The sequence below is a fragment of the Pangasianodon hypophthalmus genome, chromosome 2, assembly GCF_027358585.1.
Source record: "Pangasianodon hypophthalmus isolate fPanHyp1 chromosome 2, fPanHyp1.pri, whole genome shotgun sequence".
In the NCBI taxonomy this organism is placed as follows: domain Eukaryota; kingdom Metazoa; phylum Chordata; class Actinopteri; order Siluriformes; family Pangasiidae; genus Pangasianodon; species Pangasianodon hypophthalmus.
The window spans coordinates 23,850,503-23,876,532 of NC_069711.1; the positions used below are offsets into that span (position 1 = coordinate 23,850,503).

Below are 26,030 nucleotides of genomic sequence, written 5' to 3' on the forward strand. Positions count from 1 at the left end.
TGAGTTGAACTGTAAATTTTTCCAGAGGGAAGAATTTGTGGTTCTGTTTAACCAACGTAATTTCAGAAGTGCTTTTCATCCTGATGGTGCATGGATAACAGGAAAGCATTAATAACTATTACAGTTTTCTTTTTCACATTCTCATTAGAATCTGTATTTTGTGTGTGTGTGTGTGTGTGTGTGTGTGTGTGTGTGTGTGTGAGAAGAGAAAGCAGACCAGCAGTACTGTTTTACATATGCAGTTTCATTATTGCTTAGGATCCATTTAGAAGCTCACATTAGGGATGTAACTGAATTAAATACATTATTTGGAATGAAAACATAATGTATTCTTAGTAGATACAAATACAGATTATATATATTAATAGGAGGTGCACTATTTTGTTCCTGTAAAGCTTGACACAGGGCATCTGGTTGAGACTAGAGATTTGCATCGAGACTTGGATCCCGCGGGACGCGACAAAAGGTTTGTGCGAGTGGGAGGTTTTTATTTTCATGAGGACGTGATAGGCTTGTGAGGAAGAATTAGATTCTGTCGAATCTGTCAGCAATCCCAAGCCAAAGGCATAAGCAAGCGGTCAGATATAAAGCTCATGGGACAGAGAAAGATTACATGCAGGGCTGTTTTATGCATTTAAAGCATCCTTTAGTAAAAGTCTGGTCAGGGTCACGGTGGTTTAAATTATGCTACTAGTTTGTTTGTACTTTGGGAAATAGACCCAAGTAAATGTGTTAGAAAATATCCACCAATATAATCACCCAATGTGTTTGGACAGCACTATAATTTCAACAGATTGTGATTAAAATCATGGTTTTTGTGCTCTTGCACAGTCTGGTCATCACACAACACATCTTCTAGTCCCTAAAGTAGAAGAAGCGTGGGGTGTGTATCCATTAGCATAGAAGAGTCATAACCTCTCAACTTTTCCTGGCTTGTTAGGTTGTGTGTAACACATGCAGCAGCTCACTAATACCCACACAGTTGTTTCTCCTCGTTGTCTGACTCAGTGCTCATTAGTGGAAGCGTTTAACTGAGCCACTGACTGTAGAATGAGAAATGAATTACAATTCACCAGCAGGGAAGCTCATAATCTGAAAATGATAAATTACAGGTGTGCGTGTGTGTGTGGGTGTGTATGTGGTGTTTTCAGCTCCTGGGGTTGTGATCCGTGAAGTTTTGAATCTCTCTCATGACTGCTTCATATGCTTCATATGTTAGGATGCTGTTGGATGCTTTTTGAGAGAGTATCTTCTCCCATCGTGGCGTGGTGTGTTAAAGAGTGGAGTGGACTGGGTTATGTGTACTTGATTTAACCTTAAAATGGAGAACTACGTATCATCAATCTATAGAGCAGCTCCACCAGGCTTTTTGTTCAGAGAGAATAGGTAAAAGGAGAAAGTCACCTAGCCCTATCTCTCTTACACACACAAACACACAGATAGAGGCTGCAGAGACACCTGACAGCTTATCAGCATTCCTGAACAAGTCGTCTTTACTCCAGGGAGTTGTACTGAATCGAGACAACATTGGGCCTGTCACAGTGCTGCTGAAACCAGGAGAATTCACAAGTCATGGCAGGATTATCATGGCTTTGGTAACTACAACACACATACCCCTTTTCCACTTCCAAAGTGCCAGTCTTAGGGTATCTCACATGTGTTTGCATTGTCCAAGTCTAACCCTTGCTTGAGTAGATAATCTTAGCTCTGTACTGTAGATCTGTCCTATGCTCATCCCAGGACTCTTATTCACAGTCTGCTCATACTGAACATCCTTTCAACACACACAGTACTGTTTCACTGTATAGTATACTGCTGTAGAAGAGTAATGATTTTCAGTTCCACTTATCCAGTGTACAGAAGAGGACGGCTTCCCTTTTCAGTCTGGGTCGTCTAAAGGTTATTGCTTCATGACATCTAAGGGAGTTTATAAATTTTACCATCCAAAGTTAAATCCTTCAGTTTCTATACACATCACAAACATATTGTCCTAGACAGAAAATGCACAAAGAGAGATGATATTTCTGTTGGTTTTAGCTATTCATTCTGAGCATGTAGCTACTCTAAGATACTTTTGCAATCATTAAGAGTGTAGTGACTAGGTATGTATACCTTTGGAAACCTTTGGAAACCTTTGATTTGATATTTGATGAAACCACCAAGTTTGCTACAATACCCTATGATACAATTTTGATTCATAAGAATACAACCCCTGGCAAAAATGATGGAATCACCACACTTAGAGGATGTTCACCCAGCTTTTTTACTTTATAGCAAACAAACAAATCACAGATATGACACAAAAAAGGTTTTGTTCAATAGCTTAACATTCTGGTTTGTGAAATATACATAAAAAAAATTCAAGGACATTTTTTTTTTATTAATGGCATGTCTTTTTCCAAATCAAGTAGAGGAAAAAATTATGGAATCACTCAATGTTGAGGAAAAAATTATGGAATCATCAACAACAAAAAAAACCCACAATTAATACTTTGTTTCTCCTCCTCTGGCTTTTATTCTTTGAGGCATAGACCTCACTAATGAAAAACAATATTCCCCATCAATCTGGTTCCAACTTTCTCGAATAGCAGTTGACAGATCAGCTTTGCAGGGTGGAGCCTTAACATGGACCAGTTTTTTTTACTTTCCACCATAAATTTTCAATTGGATTGAGATCCGGACTGTTTGCTGGCCATGTCATTGAGTTGATATGCCTTTCCTGAAAAAAGCTTTAAAACCATTTGCTCTGTGGCAAGATGCATTGTCATCCCGAAAAATTATTTCATCATCACCAAACCTATTTTCTATGGATGGAATGAGAAAATGTCCAAAATTTCACTGTACAACTGTGCATTGACTGCTGAGGTAATGACTGCCATCTCCCCTGGTCCTTTACCTGACATGCAACCCAATATCATAAATGAGTTGGGAAATTTGATTGATTCAGGCAGTCAACTTTATATGTTTTGTTAGAACGGCATCAGACAAAAGTTCCAGCATCATCTCCTTGGCCAATGCAGATTCATGATTCATCACTGAATTTCACTTTCATCCAATCATCCACACTCCATGATTGCTTCTCCTTAGCCCACTGTAACCTTGTTTTCTTCTGTTTTGGTGTTAGTGCTGGTTTTCTTTTGGCTTTTCTATATATAAATCTCATTTCAGCTGGTTTCTTACAGTTCTGTCACAAACATTGACTCTTGTTTCCGCCCATTTGTTTTTCATTTGTTTTGTTGTGCATTTTCTATTTTCAAGGCATAGTGCTTTGAGTTTTCTATCCTGATGCTTTGACATCTTCCTTAGTCTGCCTGTATATCTACCTTTCATAACCTTCCCATTAAGTTTATACTTGCAACAAATTTTAGACACAGCTGACTGGGAGCAACCATCCTCTTTGGCCACACTCCATGTTGAAATTCCTTGTTGAAGGAGTTTTATAATCCTTTCCATTGTTTCAACTGACAACTCTCTCATTGGAGCCATGTTTCCTTTCAATTAGCCAAGTCCAACAGCCCATTAAAGTGTGTAAGCACTCCCTTTTAACTGCTGACTTATTAGCATTTTTAGACTTGTCCCAGTATTTGTTTTAGAAATGGAAATTAAAAATTGATTCTATAATTTTTTCCTCAACACTGAATGATTCCATAATTTTTTCCTCTACTTGATTTGGAAAAAGACATGCCATTAATAAAAAAAATGTCCTTGAATTTTGTTATGTATATTTCACAAACCAGAATGTTAAGCTATTGAACAAAACCTTTTTTGTGTCATATCTGTGATTTGTTTGTTTGCTATAAAGTAAAAAAGCTGGGTGAACATCCTCTAAGTGTGGTGATTCCATAATTTTTGCCAGGGGTTGTACAATATGCAATATTTGACAGTAGCTATATTTACAAACGTCCAACTGATATGTGACCAACATTTTATAGCTTTTATCTAGGATTTGAACTTCTGACTAGTAGCCCAATGCCTTAACCACTGAACCACCACTTCCCCAGAATCTCATGTGGACACAGGGAGAACATGCAAAACTCCACACAGACACTAACCCAAGCTCAGGTGTGAGCAAGAGAGCACATCACCTCTTATGACATTTTATACATTTTAAATAGCAATTTTTCCTTCTTTTTGTATGAAGGGTGCCAATAATTTTGGATGAACCTGTAAAGTGAGCTCTAAATATTTTTGATGGATGCATTATACCAGTATTTTAAGTCTTGCTAAGTTGCAGGAGCTGAGCACAACCAAACTTTGCAGAAAGAATCCTCACATCTCAAAGCAAACACCCCATCAGAGCTCCTCCGGCTGTGTTCCCACAGAGCCTGGCCTTTTGTAGGCTTTACCAGCTGCTATGCCCTCAGTGTGAAGGCCATCAGCTTCTCTTACTGCACTATTTGCTTAAATCGAATGGGAGAATTCAAAGCTTTATTCTAAATGCCACCACACACACTCCATCCATCACACAAAGCCAGGTTTATGAATTTTCTCTCTCTTTGTACCTGTATCCTAGAGGGAGAAAATTTTGGCTTTGATCCAGAACCAGTTTTTAAGACCTGTTTTACAAAACCTTGATATTAAAATAATATATGAAGTACAAACACCTCGTTTCTGCTAATAATGCAGATATCCTGAATCATGGCAAAAAACATTCAGTGAGTGGTAGTTCAGTGGGCATAAATGCCTTGTTGATGAGAGAGGTCAGAGTAGAATGACCCGGTTGGTTTGAGCTGACAGGAACACTACAGTAACTCAAATAAAAACTCTTTACAATGAGAGCTACTCAGAATGCACAACATGTTGAACTTTGAAGTGGATGGGTTACAGCAGCAGCAGAACACATCAGGTTCCACTCCTATCAGCTAAGTACAGGAATCTGAGCTGCAGTGAGCACAGGTTTACCCAAACTGGTTGAACTGTTGCAGATTGGAAAAAGACTACACAATGTCTTTCCAATCTTCAGAAGTCTGGTTTTCAGTGAAAATTCATCTCAACTTTGTGTGCTTTGTGTGTAGAATAAATTTGCAAACACTGCTCACTTTCTCGTCGCCAGTCTCATCTCCTGTGCTATGTTGTGTATCAGATATATGAAGTGCTTCAGTTCAGATATATTTACGATGTGGCACAGAGCCTGTCCCTGGTGGATGTGTACGCTGCTCAGTACTTCATCACCAGCGCATGGACCGAGGGCTTGTGTTAAGTGTTCATGAGGGGAAGGGTGTGAAACACTGAGCAGGCCAGAAAGTGAGCAGTGAACACTTTGATGTTTGGGTAAATGTAGTAATTTAGGAGAGATTATTTTTATGGCTGAGTGTGGTTTAATTAGCTCAGGTCAAATCCCCTCCTCTGTAGTTAGTCATGGTGACTGCATTCCCAAGAGCATTTCCTCAGTGTGGCTTCACCTTAGAGTTTTCTTTCATGTTCTCTACCTCTCTCAATCTCTCTCTCTCTCTCTCTCTCTCTCTCTCTCTCCATCTCACTGATAAACACACATGCATATACTTTAGACCCTGCATGCACCACTGGCATCTTATATCTTTGAACACACCCTGATAATAGATGCCAGAAATAGACATATCTGAGGCTTTATCTCTCCCTACATCCTCTGTCAAAGAATGATGAAGAGGATTGAGTTGTAACTATGTAGCTAGAAAACAAGGGGCACTTTTTAGAGTGAAATAAGTTGAAGTTATAATGGAAATACTGACAGGTTTCTACATCCCCCCAATTGTCCTGAGCCATACGTCTGTCTTTTTTACTAAGATGAGGTTGTTTCACTGACATTGTGAATGCCAACCATGTTTACTTGCTGTTAACTGTTTACATCACATTGCTGTTGAATTCTCCATTCTGATTGTTCAGAAGGTGTTGATTCAATTTCTGTAACAGCAGGTTTATATTCATGTGCTGAATCTCATATGTTATTGTTTAGTTTTTTAGTGGATGCACCACTTAATCTAAGCCCAATAGTAAACAAATCAAAAATGTTTTAATATGGTGAAGGTTTCTGTAAGATGTTTATTTAACATTTCTGTAAGGAGTCTCCAGTGCCAGCACTTTACAGCAGTAAGTGTTATATTGGGACAGTTGTTTGTTTTAGGGGATTTCTCCTCTTCAGGAGGTGAAACGCATGCTTCATTGGGTTAAACTTTGGTGATTGACTTTGCCAATCTAAATCCTTCCACTTTTTTCCCCTGATGAAGTCCTTTGTTGCGTTGGCAGTATGTTTTGGGTCATTTTCTTGCTGCATGATGAAGCTCCTCCCAATTAGATTGGATGCAGTTCTCTGTAAATTAGCAGACAGAATGTTTCTGAAGACTTCTGAATTCATTCTGCTGCTAATATCATGAGTTACGTCATCAATAAAGATTAGTGAGCCAGTCCCAGAAGCAGCCGTGCAAGCCCAAGCCATAACACTACCTCCACTGTGCTTGACCAGTGAGCTCATTTGTTTTGAATCAATGGCAGAGCCTTTCCTTTCTCCACACTTTGGCAGAGGTTAATCCTGGTTCCAAAACCTTTGTGGTTCATCTCTGTATTTTTTTGTGAATTCCAATCTGGCCTTCTGATTCTTACTGCTGATGATTGGTTTGCATCTTGTGGTATGGCCTATATTTCTGCTCTCAAAGTCCTCTTTGACCAGTGCCATAAATGTAAAGTGATAATGTTATAATGAAGAAACAGGTCTGAACATGACAGATTGAAGTATATTCTTCTTATTATTATTCCCCATCACTTCCCTATAGCATTCTGACCTACTTGCTACAGTGTGTACTTGTCAAATAAACAGTGGACCGTTAAGTCAACAACATTCTTAACACTACTATTAAGACAGCTGGACATTTTTTTTTTTTTTTAAACTGGTGTTAAAATGGATAAATATCAATATATTAGTGTGGTCAGTTTTGTCCATGGCTCACTCTGGGCAGTCATGCTGTTAACCCTTGGGAGAGCATTTCACTTTTTTCACTCTCTCTCTCTTGTGGATGGATTGCATGCCCCAGCAGGGATTTTTTTTTTCCACAGTCTAGTGGCACATAAGTCCATACCAATCTCGTCTTATTGAACCATTCAGCATGGATTCAAGTTGCAAGCTGAGCATTTCATTTTGAAAACTACTTAACCGTGTATTTTGATGTATATGTATATGTGTGTGTGTGTCATATATATATATATATATATATATATATATATATATATATATATATATATATATATATATATATATATATATACACACACACACATACATACATACATACATACATATATATATACACACACACACACACACACACACACATATAAATAACACTGATTACAAAGGGTGGGATATATTAGGGAGCAAGTGAACAGTCAGTTCTCAAAGTTGATGTGTTGAAAACAGGAAAAATGGATCTGAGCGACTTTGACAAGGGACTAATTGTGATGGCTAGAAGACTGGGTCAGAGCATCTCCAAAATGGCAGGTCTTGTGGGTTGTTCCCAGTATGCAGTGGTTAGTACCTACCAAAAGTGGTCCAAGGAAGGACAACCAGTGAACCACTAACAGAGTCATGGGCGCCCAAGGCTCACTGATGCGTGAGGGGAGTGAAGGCTAGCTCGTCTGCTCTAATCGCACAGAAGAGCTACTGTAGCACAAATTGCTCAAACAGTTAAAGGTGGCTATGATAGAAAGGTGTCAGAACACACAGTGCATTGCAGCTTGATGCGTATGGGGCTGCGCAGCCACAGACTGGTCAGAGTGCCCAGGCTGACCCCTGTCCCACTGAAAGCACCTACAATGGTCACATGAGCATCAGAACTGGACCATGGAAAATTGGAAAAAGATGGCCTGGTCTGATAAATCACAATTTCTTTTACATCATGTGGAAGGCCGGGTGCATGTGCGTCGCTTACCTGGGGAAGAGATGGCAACAGGATGCACTATGGGAAGGCAAGGTGGTGGCAGTGTGATACTCTATGCAATGTTCTGCTGGGAATCTTTGGGTCCTGGCATTCATGTGGATGTTACTTTGACACGTACAACCTACCTAAACATTGTTGCAAACCAAGTAAACCCCTGCATTGCAACAGTATTCCCTAATGGCAATGGCCTCTTACAGCAGGATAATGCGCCCTGCCACACTGTAAAAATTGTTCAGGAATGATTTGAGAAACGTGACAAAGAACAGCAGAACATTGCCCAGAGCTTCACACTGCCTTGTCCTCTTCCCATAGTGCATCCTGGTGCGATTTCTTCCCCAGGTAAGCAATGCACATTCACCAAGCCATCCAGATAATGTAAAAGTAAATGTGATTCATCAGACCAGGCCACCTTCTTGCATTGCTCCATGGTCCAGTTGTGATGACCCTGTCACCAGTTCACCAGTTGTCCTTCCTTGGACTACTTTTGATGGGTACTAACCACTGCATACTGGGAACACCCCAAAAGACCTACCATTTTGGAGCTGATCTGACCCAGTTGTCTAGCCATCACACTTTGGCCCATGTCAAAGCTGCTCAGATCCTTACCCTTGCCCATTTTTCCTGTTTTCAACACACTGACTTTGAGAACTGACTGTTCAGTGTTCGCTTTATAATATATCCTACCCCTTGACAGGTGCCACTGTAGCGAGATAATCAATGTTATTCACTTCAGCTGTCAGTGGTTTTAATGTTATGGGTGATCCGTGTATCTTGCCCATTAAAATGTCACTTTTTATTTTCAATGCATTCCTAGAAAACAACATGGCACGTTTCCAATTCAGATGTGACATGAACAAAGCATAATGTCAGGGGAAGAGGAGAGAGAGAGAGAGAGAGAGAGAGAGAGAGAGAGAGAGAGAGAGAGAGAGAGAGAGAGAGAGGGGTACAGCAGAATCTGGAAGCAACACAGCACATGTGGCACACTGCAATTACTCACACTTTTCTTTGCCCTGAATTCTCACTGGACATGATGTGCAAGTGTTGCATCATAACCACTGCATGTGTCACTTTAATCAAGAAAGCTAATGCTCAAATGTACAGCCATATCAGTAAAACACTAAAATTACAACACAGTTCATCACAGCCATGATGAGAACCATGATTAATACTGATGGCTTTCCACAAAGCTCTCATTTTAATAAATATGGCATAGTCTCTAACTCTGTGCAGGGAACAGGGAAACAATATTTGGCTGTGTGCAAACTGCTCCTTCGAAGACACCCCCAAGTTTCATGTCTCCTTCTGGCTAATCCAGAAATTTCAAGCCCAACCACAATCCCTCATTATCCGAGATCATGGTCAGACATGGTGAGTAAACACCACCCACTGCCTGACTCAGCTACATGCCTAACGGCTAAAAACAGGCTTCAGTTCACCTTGAGAAATGGTATATCCCAGTAAGTAACACACAGCCACCTGGCAAATGAGGGTAAAATGTGGCACTGGAGGGCAACTCTGCTCTTTTACCAGGCATTTTAACCAAATTAGGCAATCCTATGGTATTGCTCATCAAAAAATTATATCTGTATACAGTACATAGCATTTGTAGTTGCTCTCCTTGTGCAAGCCTTAATGGCTGTATATTCCAGTTACAAGAAAATAATCCTAGCAGCATAATGGAGTAAAAATTCATAATGCTGTATAATGGATGTGGAATAAATTGAACTCAAATGCACTAAAGAGAATGGCATTATGAGGCTGTATTGTACATTAAAAAAAAAAAAAAAAAAAAAAAAGATATAATGACACCATTATTGTGCAAAGTGCTTTGGCTCACAATGTTATCTTGACTTGCAAAATAAAGAGTTCATCGTCCTCTTCTTTTAATTAGCATTTCTAAGAAACATCACTATTTAATATGTGGGCATTTTAAAACCGTTCCACACCATAGTTAACATCCCATCCTCACCTCTGAGCAGTGAGTCAGGTGTTTATGAGGGCTGTTTATCTACAGAACATGTGCATGTGAAATGAGCAAGCTTTAAATTAAAGATGCATTAGGCTTCTAGTGGACACAGAAGAAGATTAACACTGAAATAGCGCACATCCGTATTCAGATCTCAGATATAACTATGGATTAAGTGAAATTCTGAACTTGGACTAAATTAGATTTTTCCTGGAGGATATCAGCTCGTGCGAGAAGCAGCATTAAATCCAGAGCCACTGTCTGACAATCTGATGTAACTCAATATGTCACACTGGAATTTATGTTTTTGGTTGTAAATTCACTCAATCAGCAGACTTCCATTTTAGGCCAGTATAAAAAATAGAAATATGACAATTAATTAAGCTTACTGTCTCTTTAAAGTAGATGACATTTGGGCTTTTTTTTGGTTGCATGGAGGACATTGTGTCATGTCAAAATCCATTACTGATCCAGAGGCTAACTGAACTCCACGTCCAAATCCATGACAATCTATAGCTCTAATGCACCTGACTTCTAACAACACCAGTTTCCTGTTTAGCCCCATCTGCCAGTGTATTTAAACTGCGTTGTCACCTCTAATCTTTGCAAGGTTCTTGCCATTTCCATGTATACCTCTGTGTTATTTCCTCTGTTTGCTTGTTCTGGTTTCTTGAAGTTTTGCTTCGTCTTTATTTTGAGACTGTGTGTCCTATTCTCTGATAATCTGACTGATTGACCTCTGCTTGTTTAATTTTTAAGAGGTTGTTTGCTGACTTGGATTTGTTAATAAAGCTTGCGCTTACATCCAACCATGTCCTCTTCCTGACATGTTAGAAAAGACAGCATCTTAATTTGAGACACTGCTTTTCTTATTTAGCCTTCCTGTTTTTTAAGAATTAACAGAAAGTACTTGTGTTTAAAGCCGGTGGTTTAGAGGCTATTGAAAAACCCCATCTCAGATGCTTCTACTCAAGAAAAATCAACCACATAGGAGTGAACTACACATTATACACAGATACTTTTAATAATCTGTACTAGTAAAATTGACTTAAATACCAGCATAAAACCAACTACAAATATATGTAACTTTCTCTGCATAAATATGACATTAGTTCTAAACTCAAGTCACAGAGTCTGAATACGACTCCATGTGATGTCATGCCACAGTGATCTGCCATACTACTGCGGTACAACCAATTATAAGGCATTAGAGCAAGATCACTGGCTGAACTTTTAGTGAGTTATTTTCTACTAAAGATGTAGCTACAGTTTTTTCAGTCTGCCACAACCAAATCAAAATATTCTTCTCATTATTTGTTCAACATAAACAAAAACCTCTCACTGAAAAATGCCACAACACAAAGTCATTTCCAAGCCTTTGTTACATCTGCAAGCAGTACATCACTAGAAAAACTACAAATTGTTCCTTGCTGTTGTACAGAGGCAGAAATCCAGCTGTGCTCTGAACCATGAATTGCACGTGCATTTTTGAGTGATTGGGAACTTGCCTGTAAATGGGGTCCTGCATCACCATCATCTTGCTCTCATCCCATGTCCACTCTTTTTTCTACAGAAAAGAAAGAAAGAGTTTTAGAGAATGACTAATATAGCCACCAATGCTCCTAATAACGGCCCTGCTTTAGAGAGATGATTAATAATGGCAGGCACAAGTCCCAGGTCATTTATGAATAAAAATGGCGTTCCCACTGAGTGCCAATGAGCAGTTTCACATAAAATCACAATCACTTTGAAGACACTTTTAAATCTGATGACATTGTTAAACTATAGCAAAATTAGAAACTAAAAAAAAAAAAAAAAAAAAAAAAAAAAGACTACCACTGATTTTTTCCATGACCTTGTGCATTGTCAGACATATCAAAAGCTCAGGAAACATCTTTCATACTATTCTGCACGATGGATGCTTTGTCTTGGAGAATGCATCATCTGAGCAATACTGTCTCATGATTATTAATAGTAGTTATTAATGGAAATAAATGAGAATTAAGCCTTGCATCATTTGTTAAATTAGTAAATCTAACGGAATCAACTACAAACCAATATAGTTTATCGCCAAAATATATTTTACTCCTGCTGGAGCTGGTTATTAAACTCAAGAACACTCACATTAGTCCAGCACCCACGTTTATTAGAAGCCAGCTAATAAACTCTTACCCTAATTTGTTCTGTCTGATTTACTGTTCTCCATGGTTACTGAAGTAGAGTCTAATATACGAATGAAGCTCTACATGGCACATCTTGTAATTATACATAGTATAAAGCCATGATGTAGCAAAACTAAAACTGCCTCTGACATCTATCCTGCCTCTCTGGCTTTTCATCATCCACATGGATGGCAAATGAAATATTTTCAACCCCGATATCAATTCCTTAAATGTTAAAAGAAATAATTTGTATCTTTTAGCCTATCTATATCCAATGCATCTGCAGTATGTGACCAATTATTAGAGATAAGAATCGTAATACAGTACAGCAAAATGTACTTGTGAAAATATTCAGAAATCAAGCTCTTCCTAAATGCATACACACTGTTGGTATTTGGAAAACCAAAATGGTGAAGTTTTGGTTTTCCACTACATAAAATATATCCACTATATGACCAAAAGTATGTGGACACCTGACCAGCACAGACATATATGCCCATGCCACAGATCCACTCTTGGCTGTTACAATAACTTCCACTCTTCTAGGAAGGCTTTCCTCTAGATTTGGAGCATGGCTGTGGGGATTTGCTCATTCAGCCACAAGAGCATTAGTGAGGTCATTTGCCATCCAATGTGATGTTGGGCAAAGAGGCCTGGTGCGCATTCAGCGGTCCAGTTCACCCCAAAGGAGGTCAGAGTGGTAGAGGTCAGAGCTCTGTGCAGGTTCTTCCACTCCAACCTTGGCAAGCCATGTCTTCATGGAGCTGACTTTGCGCACAGGGGTATTGTCATGCTGGAACGGGTTTGGGCCTCTTAGTTCCAGTGAAGGGAAACTGCAATTCTACAGCATACAAAGACATACTAGACAATTGTGTGCTTCCAAGTTTGTGGCAACTGTTTGGGGAAGAACTAAATGTGACCAGATGATCAGGTATGATCAGGTATCTACATTCTTTTGGCCATATAATGTATATTACAGCGCGTTATACATTCACTTGCTAACTACACTAATCTCTGAGCAATCTTCTGCCACTATCCCCCATTTCTCCCCAGTATGCTCACTTGCCAAATAGCAAATAGCCAGCCAATAGCATTTTCAAACTGCTGCACCACAGGGCAGCATAACATACTCAGAGGAAAGTGCTATCTGCCCTCTTCCACATACATGAGCTCACAGAGACCCATGAATGGCTAGTATCGCTGTGATTGACAGAAAGTCTGCCATCCCTCCCACTCAGAGAGCACGGCCAATTTTGCTCTCTTGGACTCCTGGCCATGGATGGCTGTCAGGATTCAAACATGCACTCTCTCAAGTATAGGGTGAATGCTTTTTTGTTGCATCACTCAAGGGCCGCCAGCGTTTATTTTATTCTGGGCATGAATAAAATATGGACAGCAGATAAACAAAGCAGTTGATGACACTTGACATTATTCTGAAAAGCTGAACTTCTCAACTTGCTTTGCTCTGCCAAAAAAAAGTAGGCGGCTGTAGATATAAATTGGGGTAAAAAGAACTGTGTGTGAACCTGCCAGGAATTTCACCATACTGTGGCGCAGATCTCAGCTTTACTCTAGGTTTACACATTCAAACACATATTGTCGACATTCAAATGTGCAATATAATGACTCGAACATTCACATTTTGACAACCCTACAGACTCAGTGATGATATTTTGTTAGTTCCTTTAAAAGGAAAAGGAATTCTCTCTTAAATGTTACTTGTTTATGAGAAGATGCTACAGATGGTGATCTCACACTCTCACACTCTCTCTCACACACACACACACACACACACACACACACACACACACACACACACACACTCCAGTCTCCACCCATTCACTGAATTACATCTGATTGCTTCCTCTCCTGAACAGCCTGCAATTATTCTTCTTTTACTTCCAGGAAAACCCTCAACTTTTCCTACAGTGTTCAACAATGCTGGACCTGCTCTTTAGTTGTGGACGATATGACCAAAAAACCTTAATATCACGATATTTAAAGACATTTCTATGACATACGATATGTATCATGATGTATAGGTTTGCTGGAGTGCTGCATTTATAAATAATAATCTTTTAGAAAAATAGTTTAATGATACTTTTAATTAATGTCTACAAAATAAAGACTGAAAATGAAAAAAAAAAAATTAATCTGTAAAAAAAGTACATTTTACAATTGCAAGCATTAAAAAAAAAAAAAAAAAAAAAAAAACGCTGCTTCCAGAATTTGTTACTGCTATAAAAAAAGACCCACTCATGTTATCTCAATATTACAATATCAACATACTGTATCTCAACAAAGGCTAATGCAAACCTGGAGCATAAACAGCCTCACCTTTTTCTTTTTACGCAGCACAACTTTCACGCCATCCACAGAGACCATAATGCTGACTTTCTTCTTCTTGATGTTCTTCACTTTAAATTCATACTGTATACAGGACAGAGAAGAGGAGAAACAAGGAGTGAGTGAAAAAAAAAGTCTCAAAAAAGCAATTACTTTCCATCTGGCTCACAGTACATGAACAAAAACATTCATTACCAGGATTAGACTTTAGTGAAAGAGAAACTGCTTTAGCTCTGCATCACCTATTCTTCCTTATTTGATATTAATGAAATGAGATCTATTAACAACCCTTTTTTTTTTAAAAGATGCCATGGTGATGAGAATATTTTGGTAATTAAAATGCAAAGGAGGGTGCTCTAGCTTTCATTAAAAAGTGTCTAGCATCTCATTAAAAAGAAAAAGAACAGTCTGATGTGTGAAGTATATCAGAGTTAGTATAAATCCCTCTTTGAATCTGGAGCTCTGTGAGATTTCACACTGGCATCTGAGGTAACTGTAGAACACAGTGATGTGTAGCAATAAAGCAGAAATACACAGAAATATTTCTACTATGTATGTATGCTTATAAAACAGTTAGTTCCTGTCCACTAATTTGATTGGACGAGCGGCATTCCAAGAGTGCTTATACTTCCTATAACCGCACTGGGACGTTTGTGTGTTTGCCACAAAATTCCACTTCCTAGTTCGAAATGGTTACTACAGTACATACATCATCAGCAGACACAGCAAACGATATATTTTTCATGAATATAACTTTTGCCTTAAATTTTGAAGTTTAGGGCACGCAGATGAAGATAGGGTACAGTTTTCCCGAGTGACTGAAACAAAAACATATTCATGCTAATTCACTAGGTGAGGAAATACCATTAAGCTAAAACCCTGCTTCAGGTAGGCATGGGATGATTAACAGAGGAATTGCCAATAGATCCCATCTATCATGATGGTTATCATGGTGGAGGATTTAAACGTCTGTCAGAAATGTGGTGTCTGTAGCTTTAAAATCGACAAAAATCGCGTGTCGCATTTCATAATGTGTCAATGTTTCATAATTCCTTTTAGCCTATTTTGTATCCTACATGAACTTTAACCGTATGTCCTTCAGAGCACAGTGACAAGACACCTTTCTCTGATGCAGCTTTACTTCCTTTGTCCATGCTGCCAAACGGATAAAGCTGTGAAGATTTTAGCTTGCAACACATGGACAGGGATTTAAATTAAAAAAAAAATAATAATAAAAATAAAAAATAGAAGTGTTTATCAGGGTGACTTAGAAATTATTAAAAAAGAAATTCAAAACATCTTTGCTGCTGCTCAACCCAGAGCACATGCATGCATATTTTACAGAATTTTATTTCAATTTTACGAGTTTAGTTACAGCGAATAACTTCTTAGTTTTATATACAGTCCTGACTTTTTTGAAAGCACTGCTGAAATTGTTAATGGGTAATTAATTTAAAAAAAAAAAAAAACCTGACTAAATGCTAATGCCAGTGGCTAGACGCTACAGCCAACAATGAAAGAAAACACACAAGACAGAGTTTTTTATTTTGGAAAATACTGTGTAATATGTTTAGTAATATCTGTCACAATATGAATGTCTTCATACGCATAAATCTTATTGTGTCTTCTCCTTTTTGGTTTTCTTATCTGTTTATTATCTCAGTCATAAAACATGCTTTCTTCTTGATGTTCTTCTTTCTTTTTAGTATCATCACTTGCTTTTCATTTAATTAAATTTTACTACTATTATTATTATTGTTATGCATTCATGCACTGTAATCTATTTGTACAGTGTCCTTGGGTACCCTGAAAGGTGCTCATAAATAAAATGCCATCATTAATATATTAGATGGTAATATATTATAATTCTTTGCCTGCTGCATGGATGGTGTGTTTGAGCCCCATGCTATTTCAGCTCTACGTCTCTGCCAGGCTGTGGACAGCATCCAAGGTCATAATATGAGCTTTAAAAAATTATCCTGATGCAGTATGCTTTATTGCAATAGTTTGAACAACATGTTGTTCCATTTTCTTAATTTAAATCTCTGGCTATATTTTGCAAGAGAATACGTTCACAGCTTTATCTGTTTGGCAACTGTTGAAGATATGTTCAAAAAATGTTCCCCCCGATTTTTCCTTCCTAATTTAGTCTTAGTCAATTTCCACCAACGAGCCAGCTCTCCCCTATACATCAGGGAATGAGAAGTGCTTCCTCCAAGTCACGTGAAGAACAAAAAGTTCCTTTTAGAACGTATGTTATAGGAGCTATAAAGAGTCCTCTCTCCAGCCTTTTTTTCCTTCTGTCGTAAAATTAATAAGACAAAAAAGCTTGTCATGTTACTGAAAAACCAGAAAACTCAAAGCTATCTGTCCTGAAGACTTTCAAATGTAAAAGAAAGAAAGAAAAAGAGCTTTACCTCTAACTGTTAAAGTGCTGACACTGGAGACTCTGTCCAAAAATTTTTCTAACATATCAGAATGAGAATGAGTGCACTAACAAAAAACCTGCGATTTTCCTTGAAACTGGAACTACTGTCTACAGCAACACCTTTTGAACACCAAGAGCTGAGAATTCAACAGCGCTGTGGTTGGTATATATATATATATATATATATATATATATATATATATATATATATATATATATATATATATATATATATATATATATATATATATAATATCAGAGATTAGGAAACTTCACCTTGATTGTTTGCCATCTCTGATTACAAAGCAGCAGCAAAGACATCAGCATGGATGACCTAATACTGGAATTACATGCAGTCAAATACATACTTCAGAGAGTCATGTGTGGGGGGGAAAGAAAAAAAAAAAAAAAAAAAAAAAAAGAGAGAACTACAAGCTGCCTATCACATGTTCATTTTTCACAAGTAAGGTGTTATGTGTGTGCATGAGAGAGCTTCAGATTTAATATTTGACTCAGCAGGTGAACAGGGATATAAAATGTTCCTTTGAGTATGTTTTCCCACAATTAGTGCAACAACAGGACCACTTTAAAAACATAATGTACTTGCTGTTAGCTGAGCTAGCGTTATCCTGGACTGTCCCCATCCTCCCAAATGTATATAACAACACACAGTACTTCTTGGTGCAGGTGCTGAATACACAACACAAAGTCAGCGTACAGATACGAAAAAATAGAGAGTAAAGGTCACTGCTATGTTTGGCTCTCGCTCAGGTAAATGCCAGATTATCATCTGCAATCAGTAAACTAATGACTAAAACATGAGCACTAAACACTGACAGATTTATCAACCTGATAGCACCCGTGTGCTTCATGTTATTATCCTTGGTGCTGGTCTACCTACACCAATTCCGACCGGCTGGCTTTTCTCTTTTTCACATGCATTCCTACAAAACTATTACATTGTAATTAATGGGGAAGCAGGTAAAGTGTGATTACAAACAAGGAAAACTGACAGAGTAATCAAGCTGGACAAGACCTAGCACAAGTTCTGGAAAAGTGAACGGAATTTGATCTGTGTATACAGAAGTGGACACATTACCAGGAAAGAGTCTGACATCTTGATAATTTATTGTAAAGCATGCTGTCACCCTTCGAGGCAGCTCATTTAATACATTAGCTCAGCACATCGAGAGCAAGATGAAGTGTCAGAGGTCTGAAGATTGGAGTTGAGGGAGTCAGAAATAACAATGATTAGTGTTAAATACAAAATTCTACAACAAATGAATGGCACAGGGACATTTATGAGATGCATTCATTCATTTAAATGCCCAGTCCATGAAATTTCCATGAAACCTCTTAAATATCACATCATGTGTAATGGGACAGTCATGGCAAAGGACAAAGCAGAATTCTGGTAAGTAGTAGTATTATACGGTTTGTGAAACTTTAAACATTTGTTTATGTCATGTCATATACTCCCAATGCATAGATCCACTTAAAATTCACACACATGCTATCTTTTGGCTTTGTAGAAAAATGATGTATGTATAAACACAAATAAAGGACAAACAAAAATGTGCTTAAAAAACAAAATTGATAGGGGAAAAACTATTCATACACTAAAGGCTACATAAAAATAAATCAAGTTCTAGATATAAATGCTAGAGTTTGATTTGATTCTTGGGTAAATTGCACAACGTGTCACATAATGTCTTATAAAAGACTACTGCCATTGGTTGGGAAGATTCCAAGGAGCTTGATAAAGTTCTCAGGGACAACATTATTAAACAACACTTGAATGGAAAAAGCTAGGATTTTTAGAATGGAAAAAGGCAGTTGTGGCCTAATGGATAGAGAGTCGGACTTGCAACCCGAAGGTGAACCTGAAGGTCGTGGGTTCGAGTCTCAGGTCCAGCAGGGATTGTAGGTGGGGGGAGTGAATAACCAGTGCTCTCTCCCACCCCCAATACCACGACTGAGGTGAGACCCTTGAGCAAGGCACCGAACCCCCAACTGCTCCCCGGGTGTCGCAGTAAAAAAAGGCTGCCCACTGCTCCGGGTGTGTGTGTTGGGTTGTGCTCCGTGTGTGTGATGGGTTAAATGCAGAGCACAAATTCCGAGTATGGGTCACAAGTCACTTTAAAAAAACAAGCATTTAGACAAATTAGAACCCTTTGGGAACAAAAGACAGAAAAAATAGTCTTTAACTATAATTCAGCTTGTCAAGTTTGGAGAAAGTGAAGTACATAGACGGGAGCAACATTACTTGGGGCTGTTTCTCTGCAGAAGGTACTGGGCCACTACACACTATGAGTCATAGAAATAAACATGAATGGAGCGATGTACTGGCACATATTAGAGGAGTATTTAATATCATCAGAGATATATGACCCCAAACACCATCAGTGGGACCCACGTAACTTCTCATCGTAGACATCTCGAAGCTGTAACTGCCTTAATTTGAAGAGGATTCAAATATTCTGCATAACCAAAACATGACATTGGCCACTGGTGCTTTTACTGGCTCATTTATAAACCCCTGCGAAATGAAAAGATCACATTCATTTATTTGCTGTGTGGTCTGAGAAATGTTTGCGCATTAACAAATGGCTTTTAATTATCTGCAAATCCATATTAATAAAGATTTGCTGACAGCTGGGAGAAAAAGCCTAGCTCAAGTTTCCCAGAGCCGAACAATGAAGTGCATTGAACGTGCCTCGAATTCCACTCAAAGCTTAATCTGCAAGGTCACTGCAACCTGACTGCTATTAGCTAACAGAAGCACAAAGCTGCATCAGACCAGGAGGAGATTTCAAGGCGAAAAGCACAAAATACAAAGTCGGGGTAAATGCGGTCTCTGTTATAGCATAGCAAGCCATAAGAGTAATACAGTGGTTCATTTAACACTGAGAACCTGTTGCAACATTCCACTCCTACATGATTACCTGGTTAATTTATCATTGTTAAACAGAACATATAATTAAACTGTTTATTCAGCATTGCATACTATTCAGGTTATTTATTACACCTCAACTACACATGCAAGAAGATATGCGTAAATGGTATCAACCAAACAGGACAAAAGGTGCTGAAAGCTATTCGCTAAATACATTTCCTTATTAGTGTGTGTATAGATTTGGTATTGGCTGCTGGGCCGTCGTATCCAGAACAGCCTGAAATACCCATCTGATTCTATCTCAGAATGAAAATGTCAGGTTCATCATGCTCATTTCAATAGACGCCTTACAACAATTGCGTAGTTAGAAGTGAGAAATGGCATTATTGAGCATAGTGACATTTCCATATTCGGGGACTGGAACTTCAGAGGTTTCACTGTGATGTGGGAATTAAACAAAGACCAGAGCTTAAGGGCAACATTTACAAACCGTAGAACACTCCTGAGACACACATGGAAATACAAGGATTGAGGAAAGGCTATGAATCAAATTGAATAAAAGTTAGGTTAGTATGGTACATTGGAGGACAAATTATAAACTCATTAGCTAGCCTACTGGCCAAGTAAAAGCATAAATGTGCTACCCTGACTCATGTTTTGTTGCCTGGACACCTACGTATCTTGGCTAAAAAGTGGTAGCTAACATAGTACAGATATAGCACTGATGTACATCACACCATGAAGTGGATTAAGTGTAAACATAGCTACATGCTAACTGAAAGTCAATCAGGAATAGGTTTTTTCCCCTTTTTCCTCATTGTTTAACTTGTTTGTCCACCAGACAACTACAAATAAAATAATATATACTACTACTATACTACTATATACTACTATTCTGTGCACCGTGAAGAGCATTATGTCTAAACCTTTCTTGTTTTATGAAAGCCAATAAAGAGTAGCAGTGTCTTTTTTAGGTTGTAGGGGTTTTTTTTTTTTGGTTGTTGAACCTACTTCCACCGCTGGGTTACTACAAATAAACAACCAAGAGCCCAAACACAAAATCCGCTTGTCCCAGGTGCCCAGGCTACTTTGTCCACTCCGCTTTATTTCTAGACTATTGACACTCTCATGTTAGCAAACATTGCTTCTTTCACATATCAGACGGAAAACATAAACATAACGCTTTTTGGTTATTTTAAGCTAACATGCCATGTTGCGTTTTCATTTCACACACTTGTGCTGACAGACTCTACTTAAACCAGACAACATCTGAGTCACAAGACTTTAATGGTACAGCTGTCTAGGCTTACACTCTGTGGCTGGCATGCAGACAGACGTTGTGTCAGCACATCATCAGACATCGTGGATCACAGTGACGACGTCTGGGCTTTAATGGGCAGCAGTGTTTTGCTTGGCCAACTCCCAGATCAAGTAGGAGAAGTAAACAGCAAAGAGGAATCTCTGCTTCAGTCCGAGTTCACTGACTTACGGAGCACTTCCAAAATCTTTTTTTCCTCTGTAGCTCATCCAGCTCTCATAGCTGGAGCATTCTTAAGTGTAAACGATCTGATATGTCGCTTCCTTATTAAGATGGACCTGCAGTGATGTACATCTACTACATCTCCTTGACACAAATGTTTGAATGCATCATAAAAGCAGCTGTGTTATGGGACTTGGTGAGAAGAAACAGGAGATTTGTTCTGTGTCCATGGCTACTAAGGACATAATGGTGGATTGCGTTTCCATAGCGACGTGTTGAGTGCTGCCCAGAGACATCTACCAGAACAAAAGGAGAGAAGAGCAATTTGCCTTAAACTGACTTCATTTGATTCAATGAAATCCTCCATACACTGCACCTCTTGGATTCCCAAGAGACCAAACAAAGCAAAATTGATGCAATCAATCCATAACAGGCAAACAACTTAATATCATACACGTGGAACAATCACACTTTTTAAAGTTGGGTCTGAATAAAACGTGTCTCATGGCTCGAATTTTGCACCTCAAAGTTTTCTATTTGCTTCATCTTAATGAAGGCAGAGATAAAATGGACTTTGTTCTCCTACATAAAAAAAAGAACACTTTACAAAATATATAGAATTATAGAAAAGCCCTGCAGTGATTTTATCAGCAATCCAATTATAACTTTGAAAGCAGATGACAGTTGTTTGATTCTCATTTGATTTTCTCATTTCACTTACACCAGTGGCAGATCAGCTACATGGAAAATTCTCCAGTGCTTTATAAATGTCAGTCTAGTTTAAGGATGTAAGTGAATATGAATGCATTATTCCGAATGGACAGATCATGCATTCTAAACATGTGAAAATGGATCTAATTGATGTCTACAAAGCAGGGAGGGGGGAAAAGATATTAAAGCACTTCCAGCTCATCTTCCACTGTCAATTTCCACTGTCCAAAATTACATTAAGAAATGGGAACTAAGAAAGTCAAGGCAAGATATGGAAGACCAAAAAACTCTCAGATCACAGCCCTCATCACACAAATCAATGTCTACAGTATCCAAAATGACTTCTAAGCCTATGAGACATCAATCCATCCAGAGTCTGTACCGCTTGTCCTACACAGGGTCACTGGAGCCTTTCCCAGGGGACTCGGGGCACAAGGCAGGGAACACGCCATCACAGGGCACAATCGCACACAGTACGGACAATTTAGAGATACTAATCAGCCTAGAACACACATCTTTGGACTGCAGGAGGAAACGGGAGTACCCAGAGGAAACCCCCGAAGCACAGGGAGAACAGGCAAACTCCACGCACACAGGGCAGAGGTGAGAATTGAACCCCCAACCCAGGAGGTGCGTGGCAAATGCGCTAACCACTAAGCCACCATGCCCCCACCCAGAGACATTTTGGAAACAATTGCTTTGGACTGATTAAAGTAAAAACAGAACTCTCTAGCCACAATCACCAAAGATATCTTTGACAAGAAAGGAACAGCCTTTGATGAAAAGAACACTTAAGCATGGGTGTGGATCTATTACGCTTTGGGGCTGTATGACAGCACTAGTGACACAAGAAACATTGCACTGGTAGATGGATTTCAGTAAATATAAGCAAATGCTGAAAGGGAATATGAAGCTGAAAAGAGATCAGCTTTTACAAAAGGACAATGATCTAAAACATACCTCAAAATCCACCATGAGTAATGTAAGAAATGAACTGGCATTCAGTTCATCCCAAAAGTGTTCATGGGGTTGAGGTCAGAGTTCTGTGCAGGCTACTCAGGATCTTCCTCACAAACCCTGACAAACCATGTCTTCAGGGAGCTCACATTGTGCACAGGGGCATTGTCATGCTGGAACAGGTTTGGGCTCCTTAGTTCCAGTGAAGGGAAACTGTAATGCTGCAGCATACAAAGACATTCTAAGACACTTGTGTCCTTCCAACTTTGTGGAAGAACTACATATAACTGTGATGGTCAGATGTTCACAAACCTTTGGCCACATAGTATATCTCCAAACTAGAAACGTTCTGCAAGGAAGAGTGGGTGAATATTCCTTAAACAAGAATAGAAAGACTCCCAGCAGAAAAAAAATATTTTTAAAAATTGTTTGGTGAATACTTCTTTTCACTTCAAAAATCATGAAAATAGATAACTGGGTAAGGGGTGCCCAAACTAGTCCATCTGGATTTCTACACTTTACAAAGAATCCAACTTTTCCTGACTGAAAAGAAAAAAAAAAAAAAAAACTTCTCATAAAAGCTCTAGCATTTTGTTGACCTCTCTATGTGCCGGTCTCATCTCATTTGAGACATCTCTTCTACAATCTGAGTGCTGCTGCTTGCCTGCTTCATAACCTCCACAAGCTCTCTCATGTGACACCCCTACAAGACTTTCTAACCTCTTGCCTTCACATTCCAGGTCTCAGAGGGATCTGCACCACTTTATCTGGTTTACAACTGCACATCCACAAACCAAACTCGGTACCCCTGGAGACTACTTTTTTGAGATCAGAGCAGTCTGGTGAGGTGAGATCTTTTTTTGCTTTAGCGTCCTGGCTCTTCAGCGCTCAAATGTGTTTCTGCCTACAGGCAGAATGGCCCTGTGTCTCCATTTCTTTTTCAAAAGGTATAAAGACATACCTGCTCAATGCTTCTTTGTATTTTTTTCTGTATTTGCTTTTTTCTCTTAATTGGTCTTTGAAATTGTTCTCTTTTGTTATCGACCAGACTGTCTGTACAGATAGCACCCGCATAAAGCAGCTTTCATCTTTATACTTCCAGGCCAGACATTCTTACAAACTGTCAAAAACTACTTTGTATAATGGTGCTTATAGCTGTTTGTGCAATTTTGTAAGTCACACTAGATAACAGCATCTGCCACATGACTACATAAATGTTAACTAAAAAGTATTGGAGATTAGTTTATATAGGGCACTATTCTTTTTTTCGTAGTTGCCTTCAACCCTCCTCATTTCTGAATTAATGTGCACAGATGACAGATGATCTCAGAATCAGGAACACTGTTGAAAACTGACAAAACAGTTCAGCACAAACCAAATGATTTATCTTCTATTCCCATCAGCATCACAGTAGACCTGTCCCAGGAAAACTGGACAAGGGGTGGGAATACACGCTGAATGGGACGGCAGTCCATCACAGGGCACTACGTACACACACGGGGGTGATTGTGTATTCAGTCCACCTACCAGCACGTCTTTGGGAGGTGGGAGGAAACTGGAGAACCCGGAGGAAACCCCACATGGACACATGCAAAACTTCACTCAGACAGTAATCAGAGCTCAAGATCGAACTGTGCCTCCTGTCATTTAACTCTCCTGCTATAAATGATAGTAACCTTGCAGTTGATCCTAATCATATCGAGAGAAAATATAGATGCTAGGCAGACTCAAGTAATATTTACATATGACGTGAAGACAGAGCACCACATCTTAGCCTAACTTTTTGCCAACAACTTGCTGACTTTTTGTTGGGGGAATAAGCATGATGTTCTACATCAGAAACTTCATTAGAAAAACATAATGATCATATTTCTAATTATAATAATTATTATTAGTCTGTATTAACGCACTTAACTAGCTAACTCACTTTCCTTTTCCAATTCTACACTGGAGATTTTACTTACTCGGTGGTCTGGCTAATAAATATTGCATTTGTTCGCTCTGGCTAAAGGTGGAACTTGGGAATTTGCTATGCAAAGTAAAACTATAATCCACGTGAGACAGCAGGAAAATTTATTTAGCATTTCGCATCACCTGCTAATTTAACCTTCTACACCTGTCTCAGTCGGTCAGTCCTCTTTGGCATGCTAGTTACTCTGTGCTGTAAAGTGCAGAGATCGTATTTCCCCAGGTTTAGCTTCACTTCCCTGACTCCTTATTCATTTTACAATCCAGGACAAAGTCGTATTTGTCTTTAATAGAATTAATGGATGGGATTCCTTAGATAACGAAGCTATATGATCTACGTATGACCCTTAGACACCTAGACTCCTGATCAGCACTTTGTTGCAGCATGTTTTAAAGTACAACTAACTATTATTTAATTACAATGACATTTGCTAAAAGGAAATATTAGTGAAAATAAACCAGAAGGGGACCAGAAAGAATAGACTTTTTCCCCTTCTTCCTGCCTTTCTTCAGTCCAGTTTCCTTCAGTGGTGTCAGAGTCATATTGCTTGTTTATTTACTTCTTGCGTGTATGTGGGTGGATGTTTCCTCATCCTCTGCCAATTTTTTTGCCGCTTACAGAAGAATAATCGAGTTTCAAATGAGGAAACCTTCCCTTTGTGTGTGTAGAACAAGCTCACACAAATTTTCAACATATGGAAAATGTCAATGTATTAGATGTCAAATGAATTGTGTTACCCTGCAAAAACAAGCATTTCCTTAGTTTTCTACTTTCAACTATTAAAACAGCTGGTATTTTAAAAGTATAATAACTGAAAGTTAATAATAACAGTGCTCGTGTGATCCATTCAGACTGATATATTGTTATAACCAAACAAAAGCTGTGCATTAAAATGAACAAAATTAAACATGGCTAAGCTTTCACTGGTGTGACTCTAAGGTGTCTGAAGCACAAAGCTTTTTATTTCCTGTTCTTCTGTTAGCTAGCTCTGCTGTCAGAGTCACACTGCTCTCTGTAGCCCTAGATGTGTTTTTGAATCCTGCTCTCTTCACCACTGAGGAGCGTCTCATATCTGAAGCTATGAGCTTCCCAATCACCTCAGGGATTTCTTTAGCCTGGATTGAATCAGCTAGCGTGTGTGTGTGGCTTTGTGTTTACACTATAAGTTCATGAAAATAGTTTGCCTAGGACAAGTCTGATTCGAGATA

At 38.8% G+C, this 26,030-nt stretch overlaps 1 protein-coding gene across 2 annotated transcripts in view; it reads right to left on the bottom strand.

Moving 5' to 3' along the window:
- The window catches only part of nos1apa (nitric oxide synthase 1 (neuronal) adaptor protein a), a 131,855-nt gene that overhangs the window by 69,409 nt on the left and 36,416 nt on the right, over positions 1-26,030 (bottom strand). For both annotated transcript variants that reach the window (XM_026933216.3, XM_026933217.3), the window contains exons 3-4: positions 14,373-14,465; positions 11,382-11,440 (exon numbers count right to left, since the gene is read on the bottom strand). In XM_026933216.3, the coding sequence (XP_026789017.3) occupies positions 11,382-11,440; positions 14,373-14,465 (152 nt within the window). The remainder of the gene's footprint in view (positions 1-11,381; positions 11,441-14,372; positions 14,466-26,030) is intronic.